This window comes from Oncorhynchus mykiss, chromosome 10 (genome assembly GCF_057628025.1).
Source record: "Oncorhynchus mykiss isolate SJ-2025 chromosome 10, ASM5762802v1, whole genome shotgun sequence".
NCBI classification, from domain to species: domain Eukaryota; kingdom Metazoa; phylum Chordata; class Actinopteri; order Salmoniformes; family Salmonidae; genus Oncorhynchus; species Oncorhynchus mykiss.
This window is the reverse complement of record NC_143031.1, coordinates 19,694,897-19,713,120: the sequence shown is the minus strand read 5'-3', so window position 1 is coordinate 19,713,120 and position 18,224 is coordinate 19,694,897. Positions and strand designations below refer to the sequence as shown.

At 41.1% G+C, this 18,224-nt stretch overlaps 2 protein-coding genes across 3 annotated transcripts; both read right to left on the bottom strand.

The window, feature by feature from the left end:
• Positions 1 to 543: 543 nt before the first annotated feature.
• riox2 (ribosomal oxygenase 2) lies at positions 544 to 12,470 on the bottom strand. The gene is made up of 10 exons (XM_090186091.1): positions 12,104 to 12,470; positions 11,392 to 11,820; positions 10,707 to 10,826; positions 7,106 to 7,234; positions 3,226 to 3,329; positions 2,786 to 2,891; positions 2,299 to 2,470; positions 1,335 to 1,423; positions 1,106 to 1,255; positions 544 to 776 (listed from the first exon to the last, which is right to left on the bottom strand). Exons 2-10 carry the CDS (start codon positions 11,812 to 11,814, stop codon positions 618 to 620), a joined length of 1,452 nt encoding a protein of 483 aa, XP_090042217.1. The 5' UTR covers positions 11,815 to 11,820; positions 12,104 to 12,470; the 3' UTR covers positions 544 to 617.
• tiprl (TIP41, TOR signaling pathway regulator-like (S. cerevisiae)) lies at positions 12,336 to 16,626 on the bottom strand. Of its 2 annotated transcripts, none has more exons than XR_002474961.3 (8): positions 16,504 to 16,626; positions 15,768 to 15,895; positions 15,248 to 15,427; positions 14,959 to 15,058; positions 13,963 to 14,094; positions 13,554 to 13,693; positions 13,348 to 13,410; positions 12,336 to 13,165 (listed from the first exon to the last, which is right to left on the bottom strand). XR_002474961.3 is itself a non-coding variant. In XM_021617690.3 (8 exons), exons 2-8 carry the CDS (start codon positions 15,890 to 15,892, stop codon positions 13,034 to 13,036), a joined length of 828 nt encoding a protein of 275 aa, XP_021473365.1. In that variant the 5' UTR covers positions 15,893 to 15,895; positions 16,504 to 16,626; the 3' UTR covers positions 12,336 to 13,033. The 2 variants fall into 2 exon arrangements, 1 of the variants encoding a protein (XP_021473365.1); XM_021617690.3 differs by having other exon boundaries at positions 13,598 to 13,693.
• Between the last annotated feature and the right edge of the window lie 1,598 nt (positions 16,627 to 18,224).

The following is an 18,224-nucleotide window of genomic DNA, read 5'->3' as shown; positions in this document are numbered from 1 at the left end:
TTAATTTGGGCTATATACTTCCATGTTTGGTTCAGGTTTCAACTTTCATTTAGAACCTAAATTGAACCTAACTTCTGGAAAATAAATATTTTCAAACTTGCTTACTGGGACTATTCTATTTTATTGGGGAAGGGGGGCAATGTTTTTTGTCGTGCCTAGGGTGGCAGAAAGGCCAGGTCTGATAACTGCTGCTCTCCTCAGAGCACAAATCATCCAGCCTAAATTCACAGATCTCTTCAACTACAGTGTACCTGTGGAACCAAGAAAGTCTGTTTGCATACAGACACTTTGCATTGGAAGGTCTGGGGGTGTTAGGAGCCTATGAGCAGACTCAGACCGAGCCAACCACATCCCCGTGTCTACTCCCCCGCTTTGCCCAAGCAATGTTGATGTATTTGATGTGTTTCCAGTCGATAAAGTGTGTCACAATATTACATTTACAGTTGTTTCAGATCTGTAAACAGACACACACACACACACACACACACACACACACACACACACCACACCGCACATTTAAATTAGATGAAGTAAACCGTAGAATAAAGGACTCTTGATTTATTGTGTGACCAAATGGAAAGCAGTGGTTGTTGGTGTCAGAGTATGCTTTTGGGGTATTAGCACACCTCCAGCAGGCCCTCCGACCAGAGCACCAGGGCCATCTGGACTTTGTCATTGTCCAATTGCCTTTTTAGCTGAGACACGGGGATGGGCTGTCCCGCCTGCAGCTGCCTGATGGCCGGGAGGTCTTCGAAGGGGAAGGTCATGCCGGGGGTCTAGGAGATAGGCGGAGAGAGATGACAGACAGAACTTTATAGACAGTTTCAGACATGACCATGCATTTTGCCTGTGTAAACAAAATATCAGGAATTGGGCCTTATCTACAGACATATAGCTTCTGATTCGATACTTTGATGAGGGTCAATATGAATTACAGTAACACAAACATCTTCATTCATAAACCATTCAAATCCTGGCTGACTGGCAGTGTATAATCTACTTTAAGAATCCTATATAATATCCAAATGGTAGAGGTGCTTTAACTCAAATCCTATATCCATAGTGTCAACTAAATACATTGTCTATGCAAAATGTGCCAGGTTACCTCAGAGGGTGCATCTTCCTCCTCTTCACCACTATCGTCATCACCACCACTATCATCATCATCATCATCACCACTCTGTCCCATCATATGTTTCTCCCTTCTGTTCCTCAGAGAGTGCATCACATCAACCACCAATGATACCGACCCATCCTAAACACACACAAACACACACTTTAGTCCAAGAGCAGCTAGGTAAAATATGTAAACTGTTAAAACTGAAGGCACTTACTGATGGGCTTTGACACGTCTCTAAAGACACCAGGATGTGGTCTTTAAACCTCAGACACACCGTATCTTCTAAAGCAGGCATCTTTCCAGCTGTGAAGAACACACACACAGAAACAGACACACACAGATTAGATCTAGAGAGAAGGACCTAGGCTAATACATGTACACTCATGCCCAATAAACTCCTCCTGGGAACTTCTTGTAGCTCTGAAAGGATTGGATAGGTTGTACCATATTAGTTACTTAATACTCTTGTTACTTATTATATATATTAAATATATTTATATTATATATATACACATACACACACATATATATATACACACACACACATACATATATATATATATATATATATATACACATACACACATATATATATACACACAATATATATACCTTCCTTCAGAACCAAGAGTATTAAGTTTCAACTCCCGAGTGGCGCAGCGGTCTAAGGCACTGCATCTCAGTGTTAGAGGCGTCACTACAGACCCTGGTTTGATCCCAGGCTGTATCACAACCGGCCGTGGTCGGAATCCCATAGGGCGGCGCACAATTGGCACAGATTCGTCCGGGTTAAGGGAGGGTTTGGCCGGGGTGGGCCGCCATTGTAAAATAAGAATTTGTTCTTAACTGACTTGCCTAGTTAAATTAAAGGTAAAAAAATATATATATAGCAAGCGTCCGGACAGATGTTAACAAATATGTTAAGTCTGTCAGAAAAACGTAAGAGGCGCATTCTAAAGTATCAATGCACATCACTATTTAAATGCATATCTGTAGCCTGTACAGAAACATCACTTCTTAGTAGAAAAACACCACTGTCCTTTTCTAATTTAAATTGATTCATATCTCAGAATATGGCTGTGTCCAGTTACTGTTTCACATTCTATGGGCAACACACACTGTCTGTAATAAACATTCTACTCATTGGACTTTTAAATATTATTCAGCAAGACACACACCTGATGATGAGATGTCATCTTGCTCTGGTGTGTAAGGTGGCAGTCTGTGGAGGGCAAAGTCCCTCTTCATGTCCCCGGCACGGAGTTCGTGTTCGCCCCTCTCCATCTGATCTGCCACGCTCCTCAATAATGAGGCCAACTGCCTGCTTGTGTCTGGGGCTGCGTTGGCTCCCTTGTACACACACAATGTTATAGTGCTTAATAGATAGCAGTAGGTAAGACTGAACTACGCAGATAGGACACTATTATTTTCAATAGGCATACATTGTAATTTCTATTATGAAACTAAATTTAGCAGAACATGCAACCAGTGAGAACTAAAGTTTAGACATTAAACATTCAACACATCGTTCAGTGCAAATTCCTTATTCCTCCTTATTCCACATTCACCAATCTGACCATGGCAGATGAGTGTTTCCCTCAAGGAAGGACAGAAGGAAGGATGAAATGTTTAAGTGTTGGAACAGAGTACGGAAGCGGACCTCACCATCAAGATTCTCCTGGGCATGCCTACCCTCCTGGTGATGTCACTGGTCTTAAGGGAGTCATACAAGAAATTGGGGAACACGTTGGCCAGATAGTCTCCCCATGACCTGAGGTGAAAAAAGTTTAAGTAACTTTACACACCAAGATTATGAATTTCCATTGTTTCAAATGAGAGAATGAAGAAGTGGTGGGGCTGAGATAGCGTTGAGGTTAGAGAGGTATAGCCAGTTCGAAACCCAGGGGAAGATCTGTCAGGCTACGAGTTGGCAAATTCTGACTAAGGCCATTGATGGCTGAAACATGATATTAATAGCTGTATAAATAAAATATCAGGTTTTTAATAGTGTGCGAGCGTTGCGCGTATTACTTTTCAAGGAATGAGTTCGCAACCAGAGGGTCGCTGGTATCAATTTCTTAGGTGCCACAGTGAGTCTCACGTACGTGTTCTGGTAGGTACTGAGGGTTAGGTGGGTAGAATGATCCACTCCCACGGGGGTGTCCGCCTGATGGATGGTTCCTCTGGGGAAGTAGAGCAGATCACCTGCCTATGGAAAAAAAGGACAAACACCCCCCTCACTTAACCTCAATAGCTCAGGCCACAAGTCACACTACGTTGCAAAATACTCCAATGAAGCGTTTTCCAAATGTGGATCAAGACTCTTAAGTGCACTACTGTGGATTACTTTCGGGTTGTGGCCTTTGACTGGTCTTGCCTAGAGAGACATTGGTTTTGTTTAGTCGACAGGAAACCCCTAAAGCGTGATCACCCTGCCACTGTTTTGGTCAAATTCATAGACAAAGCTATGGATGCAAGGACTGACCGTCCATGGTATTAAAATGATGGTTAAAACTTGTTTTGAAGCTACACAGTGTTTGTTTACAATTACATTGTTTGCAAACAATGAAGTAAAACAGGCTTAAATGTTGGGTTCTGATAGTGTATGACAGTTAAACTAAGCTCATGAGGCATTTATAGTTGGGCCGGGACAACATCAGTAGGGCGATACTCAATATCGATACTCAATATTGTGGCAAGGAAACAAACTTCTTATAGGAAAATAGCCCTACTATTGGAAACAAACATCATGTTGTCATCCAGTCACATGTATTTATTTTCCAAGCTATAGCACACAATATTTGACATATAGCAAGTTTGTACAGGACCAAAGAGTCTATGTAGTCTGCGATACTGGTAAAGAAAATAAAATAAAATGAAATATCACATTTACATAAGTATTCAGGCCCTTTACTTAGTACTTTGTTGAAGCACCTTTGGTAGCGATTACAGCCTCGAGTCTTCTTGGGTATGACGCTACAAGCTTGGCACACCAATATTTGGGGAGTTTCTCCCATTCTTCTCTGCAGATCCTCTCAAGCTCTGTCAGGTTGAATGGGGAGAATCGCTGCACAGATATTTTCAGGTCTCTCCAGAGATGTTCGATTGGGTTCAAGTCCAGGCTCTAGTTGGGCCACTCAAGAACATTGACTTGTCCCGAAGCCACTCCTGCATTATCTTGGCTGTGTGCTTAGGGGCATTATCCTGTTGGAAGGTGTACCTTCACCCCAGTCTGAGGTCCTGAGAGCCCTGGAGCAGGTTTTCATCAAGGACCTCTCTGTATTCTGCAAAAGGTACAGAGATTGGACTGCTGAGGACTGGGGTAAAGTCATTTTCTCTGATGAATCCCCTTTCCGATTGTTTGGGGCATCCAGAAAAAAAGCTTGTCCGGAGAAGACAAGGTGAGCACTACCATCAGTCCTGTGTCATGCCAACGGAAAAGCATCCTGAGACCATTCATGTGTGGGGTTGCTCCTCAGCCAAGGGAGTGGGCTCACTCACAATTTTGCCTAAGAACACAGCCATGAACAAAGAATGGTACAAACATATCCTCCGAGAGCAACTTCTTCCAACCATCCAGGAACAGTTTGGTGACGAACAATGTATTTTCCAGCATGAGGAAGCACCTTGCCATGAGGCAAAAGTGATAACTAAGTGACTTGGGGAACAAAACATTGATATTTTGGGTCCATGGCCAGGAAACTCCCCAGCCCTTAACTTCTTGGTGACAGGGGGCAGTATTTTCACATCCGGATGAAATGCATGCCCAAATTCAACTGCCCGCTACTCATCCCCAGAAGATAAGATATGCATATTATTAGTGGATTTGGATAGAAAACACTCTGAAGTTTCTACAACTGTTTTAATCATGTCTGTGAGTATAACAGAACTTATTTAGCAGGCGAAACCATTCAGATTTTTGTTTTTTGAGGTCACTCTTTTCAATGGGTTTTCATTGGGAATCCAGATTTCTAAAGGGACCTTCTTGCAGTTCCTATCGCTTCCACTGGATGTCAACAGTCTTTAGAAAATGGTTGAGGTTATTCCTTTGTGTAATGAAGAAGTACGGCCATCTTCAACGAGGGTCACTTGAAGTGTACTGTTAGATAGAGGTGCGTGACCAGAAAGCGCGCTACAGCCTTTTCTAAAGTTTTTGAGAGGAATGGAAGATTCGATATAGGCCGATAGTTTTTTATATTTTCTGGGTCAAGGTTTGGCTTTTTCAAGAGAGGCTTTATTACTGCCACTTTTAGTGAGTTTGGTACACATCCGGTGGATAGAGAGCCGTTTATTATGTTCAACATAGGAGGGCCAAGCACAGGAAGCAGCTCTTTCAGTAGTTTAGTTGGAATAGGGTCCAGTATGCAGCTTGAAGGTTTAGAGGCCATGATTATTTTCATCATTGTGTCAAGAGATATAGTACTAAAACACTTGAGCGTCTCTCTTGATCCTAGGTCCTGGCAGAGTTGTGCAGACTCAGGACAACTGAGCTTTGAAGGAATACGCAGATTTAAAGAGGAGTCCGTAATTTGCTTTCTAATAATCATGATATTTTCCTCAAAGAAGTTCATGAATTTATCACTGCTAAAGTGAAAGCCATCCTCTCTTGGGGAATGCTGCTTTTTAGTTAGCTTTGCGACAGTATCAAAAAGGAATTTCGGATTGTTCTTATTTTCCTCAATTAAGTTAAAAAAATAGGATGACCGAGCAGCAGTAAGGGCTCTTCGGTACTGCACGGTACTGTCTTTCCAAGCTAGTCGGAAGACTTCCAGTTTGGTGTGGCGCCATTTCCGTTCCAATTTTCTGGAAGCTTGCTTCAGAGCTCGGGTATTTTCTGTGTACCAGGGAGCTAGTTTCTTATGAGAAATGTTTTTAGTTTTTAGGGGTGCAACTGCATCTAGGGACGCGTGACCAGAAAGCTAGCTACAGTTTGTTTTCCTCCTGTATTGAACACAGATCATCTCGTCTTCAATTTTATCGATTATTTACGTTAAATACCTAAAGTTGTATTACAAAAGTAGTTTGAAATGTTTTGGCAAAGTTTACAGGTAACTTTTGAGATATTTTGTAGTCACGTTGCGCAAGTTGGAACCGGTGTTTTTCTGGATCAAACACGCCAAATAAATGGACATTTTGGATATATAATCGACGGAATTAATCGAACAAAAGGACCATTTGTGATGTTTATGGGACATATTGGAGTGCCAACAAAAGAAGCTCGTCAAAGGTAAGGCATGAATTATATTTTTATTTCTGTGTTTTGTGTTGCGCCTGCAGGGTTGAAATATGTTTTCTCTCTTTGTTTATGGAGGTGCTATCCTCAGATAATAGCATCGTTTGCTTTCAGCGAAAAGCCTTCTTGAAATCTGACATGTTGGCTGGATTCACAACAAGTGTAGCTTTAATTTGCTATCTTGCATGCGTGATTTAATGAAAGTTAAATTTTTATAGTAATTTATTTGATTTTGGCGCTCTGCATTTTCCTTGGCTTTTGGCCAGGTGGGACGCTAGCGTTCCACATATCCCAGAGAGGTTTTAATCCCATTGAGAACTTGTGGTCAATCCTCAAGAGGCGGGTGGACAAACAAAACCCCACAAATTCTGACAAACCCCAAGCATTGATTATGCATGAATGGGCTGCCATCAGTTAATTGACAGCATGCCAGGATGGATTGCAGAGGTCTTGAAAAAGAAGGGTCAACACTGCAAATATTGACTCTTTGCATCAACTTCATGTAATTGTCAATAAAAGCCTTTGACACTGCTTGTAATTATACTTCAGCATTCCATAGTAACATCTGACAAAAATATCTAAAGACACTGAGGCAGCAGACTTTGTGAAAATGTATATTCGTGTCATTCTCAAAACTTTTGGCCACGACTGTATATCATTAATTTTAAAGTCCCAAAATGTATGTCGCAATTGCCCCCAATAAATGCAAACTGACACAGATTATGGGCAGCGTCACCCTGCTCCTAACGTACCTTCAGTATGATGTCGTGTGTGGGGCTGCCGATGCGCTCCTCAAGCGCCACGCAGTACTCTCTGGCCAGGGGCACCGTGGGGCTGTACAGACGCCAATGTTTCTCGCCCTCCAACTGGAGGATAAACACCTGGGGAAAGGCGTACACATATTTAGCAGATGTTATCGCAGGTGCAGCAAAATACTTGTTTCTGGCTCAAACAGTTATACCGAACATTACAAAACAATACACTCAAATCCCCCAAATTCTAAGAAAGAAATGTAGAAATAGCATAATGAGCAATGTCTGTGTCCAGAATATAAATATATACACTGAACAAAAATAAAAGCAACATGTAACAATTTCAAAGATTTACAGTTCATATAAGGAAATCAGTCAATTGAAATACATTCTTTAGGCCATAATCTATGGATTTCACATGACTGGGAATACAGATATGCATCTGTTGGTCACAGATACCTTAAACAAATGGTAGGGGCATGGATCAGAAAACCAGTCAGTATCTGCTGTGACCAGCATTTGCCTCATGTAGAGTGACATCTCCTTTTCATAGAGCCCCAGGACAACAGCACAATTAGACCCAACCAAATCATGAGAAAACAGAAAGATAATTACTTGACACATTGGAAAGAATTAATAAAAAAACAGAGCAAACTAGAATGCTATTTTGCCCTACACAGAGAGTACACAGCGGCAGAATACCTGACCACTGTAACTGACCCAAAATTAAGGATAGCTTTGACTATGTACAGACTCAGTGAGCATAGCCTTGCTATTGAGAAAGGCCGCCGTAGGCAGAAATGGCTCTCAAGAGAAGACAGGCTATGTGCTCACTTCCCACAAAATGAGGTGGAAACTGAGCTGCACTTCCTAACCTCCTGCCCAATGTATGACAATATTAGAGAGACATATTTCCCTCAGATTACACAGATCCACAAAGAATTCGAAAACAAATCCAATTTTGAAAAACTCCCATATCTACTGTGTGAAATTCCACAGTGTGCCATCACAACAGCAAGATTTGTGACCTGTTGCCACGAGAAAAGGGCAACCAGTGAAGAACAAACACCATTGTAAATACAACCCATATTTATGCTTATTTATTTTATCTTGTGTCCTTTAACCATTTGTACATTGTTAAAACACTGTATATATATATATATATATATATATATATATATATATATGACATTTGTAATGTCTTTATTGTTTTGAAACTTCTGTATGTGCAATGTTTACTGTTCATTTGTATTGTTTTTCACTTTATATATCATCTACCTCACTTGCTTTGGCAATGTTAACACATGTTTCTCATGCCAATAAAGCCCTTGAATTGAATTGAGATAATCAGACTGTTGATTGAGGGCAGTGGAATGTTGTCCCACTCCTCTTCAATGGCTGTGTGAAGTTGCTTGATATTGGCAGGAACTGGAACACGTCGTTGTACAAGTTGATCCAGAGCATGACGAGCACGCAGATGAGCTTCCCCGAGATGGTCTGTGTTTTGTTCGACTTACTGCCAAATTCTCTAAAACAACACTTCTGGTAGAGAAATTAACATTCAATTCTCTAGCAACTGCTCTGGTGGACATTCCTGCAGTCAGCATGCCAATTGCACACTCGCTCAAAACTTGAGACATCTGTAGCATTTTGTTGTGTGACAAAACTGTACATTTTAAAGTATACTTTTATTGTCCCCAGCACAAGGTGCACCTGTTAAATCAGCTTCTTGATATGCCAGATCTGTCAAGTGGATGGATTATATTGGCAAAGGAGAAATGCTCACTAACAGGGATGTAAACACATATGCACAACATTTGAGAGAAATAAGCTTTTTGTGCATATAGAAAACTTCAGGATCTTTTATTTCAGCTCATGAAACCAAAACTTTACATGATGCCTTTATATTTTTGTTCAGTGTATATATATATATATATATATAGTGCTCAAAAAAATAAAGGGAACACTTAAACAACACAATGTAACTCCAAGTCAATCACACTTCTGTGAAATCAAACTGTCCACTTAGGAAGCAACACTGATTGACAGTAAATTTCACATGCTGTTGTGCAAGTGGAATAGACAACAGGTGGAAATTATAGGCAATTAGCAAGACACCCCCAATAAAGGAGTGGTTCTGCAGGTGGGGACCACAGACCACTTCTCAGTTCCTATGCTTCCTGGCTGATGTTTTGGTCACTTTTGAATGCTGGCGGTTCCTCCACTCTAGTGGTAGCATGAGACGGAGTCTACAACCCACACAAGTGGCTCAGGTAGTGCAGCTCATCAGGATGGAACATCAATGCGAGCTGTGGCAAGAAGGTTTGCTGTGTCTGTCAACGTAGTGTCCAGAGCATGGAGGCGCTACCAGGAGACAGGCCAGTACATCAGGAGATGTGGAGGAGGCCGTAGGAGGGCAACAACCCAGCAGCAGGACCGCTACCTCCGCCTTTGTGCAAGGAGGAGCAGGAGGAGCCCTGCAAAATGACCTCCAGCAGGCCACAAATGTGCATGTGTCTGCTCAAACGGTCAGAAACAGACACCATGAGGGGGGTATGAGGGCCCGACGTCCACAGGTGGACAGTTTGATTTCACAGAAGTGTGATTGACTTGGTGTTACATTGTGTTGTTTAATAGTTCCCTTTATTTTTTTAAGCAGTATATATATATATATATATATATATATATATATATATATAGAACAAAAATATAAAGGCATCATGTAAAGTTTTGGTTTCATGAGCTGAAATAAAAGATCCCGAAGTTTTCTATATGCACAAAAAGCTTATTTCTCTCAAATGTTGTGCATATGTGTTTACATCCCTGTTAGTGAGCATTTCTCCTTTGCCAATATAATCCATCCACTTGACAGATCTGGCATATCAATATATATATATATATATATTGGCCATAATGGAGTTTGGAGTGTGACTGTTTGAGGTTGTGGACAAGTGTCTTTTATACTGATAACAAGTTTAAACAGGTGCCATTAATACAGGTAACGAGTGGAGGACAGAGGAGCCTCTTAAAGAAGAAGTTACAGGTCTGTGAGAGCCAGAAATCTTGCTTGTTTGTAGGTGACCAAATACTTATTTTCCACCATAATTGGCAAATAAATTCATAAAAAATCCTACAATGTGATTTTCTGGATTTTTTTTCCTTCTCATTTTGTCTGTCATAGTTGAAGTGTACCTATGATGAAAATTACAGGCCTCTCTCATCTTTTTAAGTGGGAGAACTTGCACAATTGGTGGCTGACTAAATACTTTTTTGCCCCACTGTGTGTTTATGATGGTGTGTAGACAGTATGGACAGTATATGAATAGGAAAGGTGTACAGCAGTAGATATATAGGATTACTAGAATACAGCATATACATATGAAGTGGGTAAAAGTGTATGTAAACATTTAAATATTGTCTAATCCTCAAACTATACTACAAACGTTGCAGCCAGGGTTGTGTTCAGTAGGGAACACTGTAGCAAAATTATTTGAAATGTAAAGGTGAAATTTTAGTTTCTTATGGGTAGCTATGACATGTTCTGGTTCCCACTGAACACTACCCTGATGTGGACCATTTTGGGGCCAGTTCAGTGGTGTACCTCCACATCGTCGTAGTGTGGGGGTAGCCCTTGGGAATCCTGTGGGGTGATGTAGACGTTGGAGCCCACAAGAGCGCCGAAGAAACACTCCAGCTTCTCCTGAATCCGCCACAACTCGTCCTGGAGACACACGGTTAGTTAGAGGAGAGCAGGCATCTTAGAATCTCTGAATAGAATACTATTGGGTTCAGCTCTGCACAAATATGGAATGATCAAGATGTTCAGATATCTGTGCCATAGATTTTAATTCATGTTGTGTTCACCAACATATTCAAGGTGTTCCCATTTAAAATAGGCAAATCTGAATCTGAGCTAAACAACATCTTAGCTAAAGGATATATGTCACTACCAGTCCCTTTCTGTTACCACAGAGCCACTGCCACAGTGCTGCATTAACTAGGACCTTCACTCCATTTTCTACAGGGATGCAGTTTTGGCAGGCCAAGATCTAATAATACCTTATTCAACTGATCAACAGTCATAATTAATACAATCAAGCTGAATCATGTGTTTAGGTAATAATGCTAGGCTGGGACAACCCTTCCCCACATACTGTGGCCCTACAGGAGCAGAGTCATGTTCAGTAGAAACAAAACATGTTCTCTTGTTTCATACTATCACAGACCAGAACCCATGACTCGGGAGTACAAAACACTGTGGATAAACACATGTCCACTACTCTCACCTTAAACCTCTGAGGCTGGTGGAACTGGATGGTGGCCTTCTGGTTGAAGTCCTTTTTGAGCTGGCTGTAGTTGACACGGCCTTCCTTGTTCAACACAGTCTTGTTGCCCTGGACGCTGCGGCACACATTGAGGTCTCTGGCATACGTCAGGCCCTGGGCGCACAGCCCCTTCAGGTCTGAAAGCTGGAACAGAGACTTGTAGTAGGAGGCCAGGCCTGGGTCAGACCTCTGGAGGTGGAGGGGCTTCTTCTCCCAGTAGTCAGTGAAAAATTCCTCCTGTCCCACTGGGGAAATTAGGCTATGGAAGACAGTGTCTGGGGTGTCGAAGCAGAAAGGAGAGGGGACGCCATTGGAGTCTGTTTTCCTATGTTTGGGAGCGACCTCTTCATCTCCGGATGCTGCTTTTCTTCCTTTCCTGGGCATCTTTAGCTGATAGAGAACGTTACATCAGTGGCATTAGATTAGAATATAGCTAATTAGCAGTTTCAATTTTGCATTGCTATCAAATTAAGATTAACAGTGCCCTTGGTGAAGTGCAGTTGGAATAGCCCGTTCGATAGCAAATACTCGGTGTTGTGTAGCTACTGTAGCAAGCTTCAGATACAAATGTTAGCTAGCTAATAACAAAGTTTATGGGCTAACGTTAATTAACGTTAGCTAGCTTGCAAACTGTAGCTAACGTTATATAATGCTAAAACATAGCGAACGTTACCTGTTTTGCTTATGTTCCCACCTTCGGATTTAACACATATTAGCTATAAACTCTCCCTTTTCCCAAATCAGTTTGGTTTGATAGCTACACGTGAGAATCGTGTTCTGTCCGGTAGCATAAAATGTCCGAAGGCAAACAAGTACTTTCCATTCCGCTCTGGTGATTCATGTCTCGAGTGTGGATTATTTCCAAATTGTATTCAATACAGAAATGATACGCAACCACTACAATGAATGTTTGCATGTTAAGGCTAAAGACTTTTATTAGTTGACATTTATCTTGAATACAATAAAACAAGCAGAGCTGAGCAGGTTCTGTAAGGAGACCGTTCTAATTACAACAGCTAGCTAGAACAAAATCTTAGTTTGAAAAGGGGGAAAGGTAGGGAGATGTCATTGAAGTGAGATGCACAAGAGGGGCTCCTCGACTTCTGCAGTGAGCTCTCCTCTAATCAAGATCCAATGTCCAGTAAAAGATTAAACACATACAAAAAGTTAATTTATTTACACATTGGCTCTTTCAACATTTTGATAACATGAGGAATGGATCTCTATAATAGCTATCTCTGTGATAGCACAACATTCAAATATCAGACTACTTTATGTGGAATTCAACAAACCCATTATGTGGAGTTCTAATAGAAAAGACGCAATTATCACAATTTTCCGACCAAAATATTTACGTTGAGGAAATGTGAAATAACACTAAAAATAAGAGGCCACTTGAAAATGCCAAAATGAAGTTCCATTAACTGTTGTTTTTCCTGTGTATGGAGGGAGGCAGGTGCAGTGTTTTGGTAAAAAAAAAAAAAAAATGTATTTCTTTGTAGAGCGGAGGGAGGATGAACTCTGCCTTGGTTGGCAGACGCTCATCTTAAGTCCAGGCAGGAGAGAATTTGATGTCCAATCACAGGACCCAGCCTGCTCTCCATCACTGGGGGGCCTCTGTGTCCCCTGGATGGGGGCCTGTCTCAGGGAGCTCCAACTTCTCGCACTCGGTCAACTTCAAAGTTAAGTGCTGGGCAATCTCGTTGGGGTCAGTATACAGAGCAGCAGGGACGTTCTGGAAGGCAAAGAGAGAGAAACTAAATGCCGTTGTCTTTTCTAGATATTGCCATTGACTAATTGTTCTCCATTTACAATAGTGGTATGATTGCATCAGCTGCACAGTGACATATACACATCACTGCACAATGCTGACTTCCGCTACACATGTACTTTTCAAACAGAGAAGAAAAATCTCACCTTCAATTCTGAAATTTTGCTTTCCCGAGTGCTAAACTCTCTGATCATGTAATTCTTTCCAGTCTGTAAAGAAAACCTCTGTAAGCGATTAGTCATTTCATAAGTAGGCATAACCATTATGTAGTTGAAGTTACATAGAAGGAAATGGACATCACTAAAGTTATCCACAGAATTTGATTCCAATGCATATCCATTCTGGTGGTTACCGTTAATCGATTGCCATTTCCCAGGAAAGCCCAGTCACACTTGCCTCGTGATAGAGCCGCGTGTCATTTATCCGGATCAGAACTCCATCCACCCGCAGGAAGAACCGCAGAAGCAGGAAGAAACTGGTGGGCATCACTCTCTGTATCACACACAAGTGGGTACGAAGGGAGTAAGTCATTCTTCAAAATCTCCTCAGAACAAATTAATCTGTCTCTCAAAGATGCAAGCGTTTAAGAAAATCCATTAAACATAAGTACTATAGGTGAATATAAAAAGCATTTTTTATTCCTGGTCTTACAGCCCCCGCAAGGACATGTCCTTTGGTGCTTGTCACACAGCCACAGACATCATATGGGGCGAATGTGCATCATCATAAAGTGTCAGTTCCTGTCTGAAAGTGGCACTCACTATTTTGACGCTGATCATGGACACGCCGTGGTCGTGAAGCTCGTCCTCAAACAGCAGCACGTCATCGAAGAACATGATCTGTTCTCGCGCCTTCAGCTTCTCCATGTCGATGCGCTCCAACGTTTCTGTCGCCTGATGGAATAAAGAGTGATTTATTAGTGCAAAAACCTTAGCAAAAAACTAAACGTTTTGCAACTGAATTTTTTTTTATTGGACACATTCAGGTAGGTAGGTCTCTCGTTGTTTCGGCATGTTTGCCTCAATTTGATTCCTAATGAATAAGGCAATTGACAGCTTGAGATAAGTTAATGAATATTATGCCTATGTGAAAGAAACATTGCATTCCAGGCGGACTACATTGCAGTTGTTGCATTGCATCAGCCGATGGTTGTGTTCCACATCATTGACGGTGCAGTCAGGCATCAGACTGATATACCATATGGTGTGGTTAGTTGATATGTTAATCACCGATAGATCTGGCAGGAGTTTGCAATATAGACGACCTGAAACGCAGCCAATGACTTGGGGGTGAATCCTATCTTCCACTTACAGTACCAGTCAACAGTTTGGACACACCTACTCATTCAAGGTTTTAATTATTTTTTTTATATATTTGAACCTGCGCTGTGAGGAAAATGCATTCCAGGTGACTACCTCATGAAGCAAAGGGTGGCTACTTGGAAGCATTTCAAATAAAATATTTTGATTTGTTTAACTTTTTTGGTTACTACATGATACCATGTGTTATTTCATAGTTTTGATGTTGTCACTATTACTCTACAATGTAGAAAATAGTACAAATTAAGAAAAACCCTGTAATGAGTAAGTGTCCAAACCTTTGACCGGTACTGTATGTCAAATATACATTTAGTCATGTATCAATGTGAGACTAAGTTCAATTTTGACTTAAATTCAAATTAAGATTTGCCCCTTATTTTGTAATGTGTTTGTTTGGGATATTGTATTGTATCCAGTGTGAACTGAAAGGCCTTTCACCCTCATCTGCTGGTCCTCTCCTAACAAAGTGCCTCTGTAGTCTGTGGTATATGTCCAGTCGTAGTGTTTCACAGCCTCTTTGGAGTGTTCAGAATCGGCCCTGGGAATACAACCACACGACAACAGTCTCAGATCCATTCTCCATAACGGGACTGGTAATTGACTGATTATTCAACACTTTTTATCGAAACAATTTAAAAATGCCATTTTTTGTTGTATTTATTTTACAAGCATATAGACAATGAAGGTGGATATTGTTATCACAGTGGTATTATGATAGTGGTTGTACCTGCTCTCTTGCCATTCCTGTGCACAGGCCACTTTCACAGAGTCCTGCATGTTGTTGACCCTCTTGAGGGCATCGATGGCATTAAACTCAATGCCATAGCCGTCTGTGTGCTGAATGCGTAGAACGTTGTCCCCAAACAGCATCTCTGGGAGTGAGGGCATGTGCATCTCCTCCCCTAACCTGGGACAAAACCAACCTCAATGTAGCTAGCCAAGTAAGTTGACAATATTTATTTGACCTTTATTTAACTAGGCAAGTCAGTTAAGAACAAATTCTTATTTTCAATGATGGCCTAGGAACTGTGGGTTAACTGCCTGTTCAGGGGCAGAACGACAGATGTGTACCTTGTCAGCTCGGGGATTTGAACTTGCAACCATTTTGGTTACTAGTCTTTAAAGTAAGACCAAGTCGATAAACAAGCTCCCCAATGTAGATTAAACCTTAAGAATACTAAACAGACAACATTAAAGAAAACGTTTAGTCTGACACAAAAATCGGCAAAATACTTGGACCAGGTTACCGTTCAATGTCCTTAGACTTCATAATGTGGGTTTTTGCTGCAGTCACTTTCCATGGTCCGAATATGAAGTCTTGCTTACTGCTCTTAAACCCATGGGTCATCATGGCTGACAAATTGGCCAACATCAACTGCAAATACAGTCAAACACCAAGCCCATCAGAGACATAAGTAAATAAACAGTACATGCAAGTACAGAATACATTGCATATCGACCACTGCAGAACTGTAGATAGTTGAGTACGTTCAGCCCTCAGAAATGACCTAGCAATCCAATGTCTTTATTGGCGAGTTGTAAAAGTAGTTATCTAGTTAGCTAGGATATATATGGTTAGCTATAACAAGATAATTATACCCGCACAGGCTTGCTAGTTAGCTAGCTAGTAACTTTGCTATCCTACCTAACTAGCTATTGTAACATTCAACGTTATATAAAATCCGAAGCAGGTAGCTGACAAAACACCCAAACGTGTTTATGGAATAGGTGTCGACAATGCAATAACTAGAGTATGCATTCCACAACCTTATTTATCTAGCTAAAGTAGCTAACTGAGCCTCCGGATGTTAGTGACAAGCTGGCTGTTTCAGCATCACTTCAATCATCATCACACTAACTTGTCATCTTAACTTCATTACTAATGGATATACATCCAACATCAATACCCTACTGACAAGAGACTTCATGGAAATAGAAATCAAAGATTCAATATAAAATAAATCTAAAAGTTAATCCACTTACTCCAGTATTTTGATTGTCAGCTAACGTCCATGAAAGAGAGAGCTTCACAAAAAGCTTCCGACGTACTTTTCATTCTACTATTATATGGTTCCGTATCCAGTAATCCTGTACATTTGCACAAAAAAGTATTTAGTCAGCCACCAATTGTGCAAGTTCTCCCACTTAAAAAGATGAGAGAGGCTTGTAATTTTCATCATAGGTACACTTCATCTATGACAGACAAAATGAGAGAAAAAAAATCCAGAAAATCACATTGTAGGATTTTTTATTTATTTATTTGCAAATTATGGTGGAAAATAAGTATTTGGTCACCTACAAACAAGCAAGATTTCTGGCTATCACAGACCTGTAACTTCTTCTTTAAGAGGCTCCTCTGTCCTCCACTCGTTACCTGTATTAATGGCACCTGTTTGAACTTGTTATCAGTATAAAAGACACCTGTCCACAACCTCAAACCTCACACTCCAAACTCCATTATGGCCAAGACCAAATAGCTGTCAAAGAACACCAGAAACAAAATTGTAGACCTGCACCAGGCTGGGAAGACTGAATCTGCAATAGGTAAGCAGCTTGGTTTGAAGAAATCAACTGTAGGAGCAATTATTAGGAAATGGAAGACATACAAGACCACTGATAATCTCCCTCGATCTGGGGCTCCACGCAAGATCTCACCCCGTGGGGTCAAAATGATCACAAGAACGGTGAGCAAAAATCCCAGAACCACACGGGGGGACCTAGTGAATGACCTGCAGAGAGCTGGGACCAAAGTAACAAAGCCTACCATCAGTAACACACTATGCTTCCAGGGACTCAAATCCTGCAGTGCCAGACGTGTCCCCCTGCTTAAGCCAGTACATGTCCAGGCCCGTCTGAAGTTTGCTAGAGAGCATTTGGATGATCCAGAAGAAGATTGGGAGAATGTCATATGGTCAGATGAAATCAAAATATAACTTTTTGGTTGCATCCAAAGAACACCATACCTACTGTGAAGCATGGGGGTGGAAACATCATGCTTTGGGGCTGTTTCTCTGCAAAGGGACCAGGACGACTGATCCGTGTAAAGGAAAGAATGAATGGGGCTATGTATCGTGAGATTTTGAGTGAAAACCTTCTTCCATCAGCAAGGGCATTGAAGATGAAACGTGGCTGGGTCTTTCAGCATGACAATGATCCCAAACACACCACCCGGGCAACGAAGGAGTGGCTTCATAAGAAGCATTTCAAGGTCCTGGAGTGGCCTAGCCAGTCTCCAGATCTCAACCCCATAGAAAATCTTTGGAGGGAGTTGAAAGTCTGTGTTGCCCAGCAACAGCCCCAAAACATCACTGCTCTAGAGGAGATCTGCATGGAGGAATGGGCCAAAATACCAGCAACAGTGTGTGAAAAGACTTACAGAAAACATTTAACCTCTATCATTGCCAACAAAGGGTATATAACAAAGTATTGAGATAAACTTTTGTTATTGACCAAATGCTTATTTTCCACCATAATTTGCAAATAAATTCATTAAAAATCCTACAATGTGATTTTCAGGATTTTTTCCCTCATTTTGTCTGTCATAGTTGAAGTGTACCTATGATGAAAATTACAGGCCTCTCTCATCTTTTTAAGTGGGAGAACTTGCCAAATTGTTGGCTGACTAAATACTTTTTTGCCCCACTGTATATATTGCTTTGTTGCTACATGTCCTAAATGTATGATAGTATGCTGTGTTTATACAA

Excerpts from the sequence above, each read along its gene's own strand:
- riox2 (XM_090186091.1), bottom strand. The coding sequence starts at position 11,814 with ATGCCCAGGAAAGGAAGAAAAGCAGCATCCGGAGATGAAGAGGTCGCT. Across the intron at positions 2,892-3,225 it reads CTCAGTACCTACCAGAACAC|GTCATGGGGAGACTATCTGG; the intron begins GTACGTGAGACT and ends TTTTCACCTCAG. Across the intron at positions 2,471-2,785 it reads TGCCCAGGAGAATCTTGATG|GGAGCCAACGCAGCCCCAGA; the intron begins GTGAGGTCCGCT and ends TGTGTGTACAAG.
- tiprl (XM_021617690.3), bottom strand. The coding sequence starts at position 15,892 with ATGTTGGCCAATTTGTCAGCCATGATGACCCATGGGTTTAAGAGCAGT. Across the intron at positions 15,428-15,767 it reads AAGTCTAAGGACATTGAACG|GTTAGGGGAGGAGATGCACA; the intron begins GTAACCTGGTCC and ends GTTTTGTCCCAG. Across the intron at positions 13,166-13,347 it reads GCAAAATTTCAGAATTGAAG|AACGTCCCTGCTGCTCTGTA; the intron begins GTGAGATTTTTC and ends TTTGCCTTCCAG.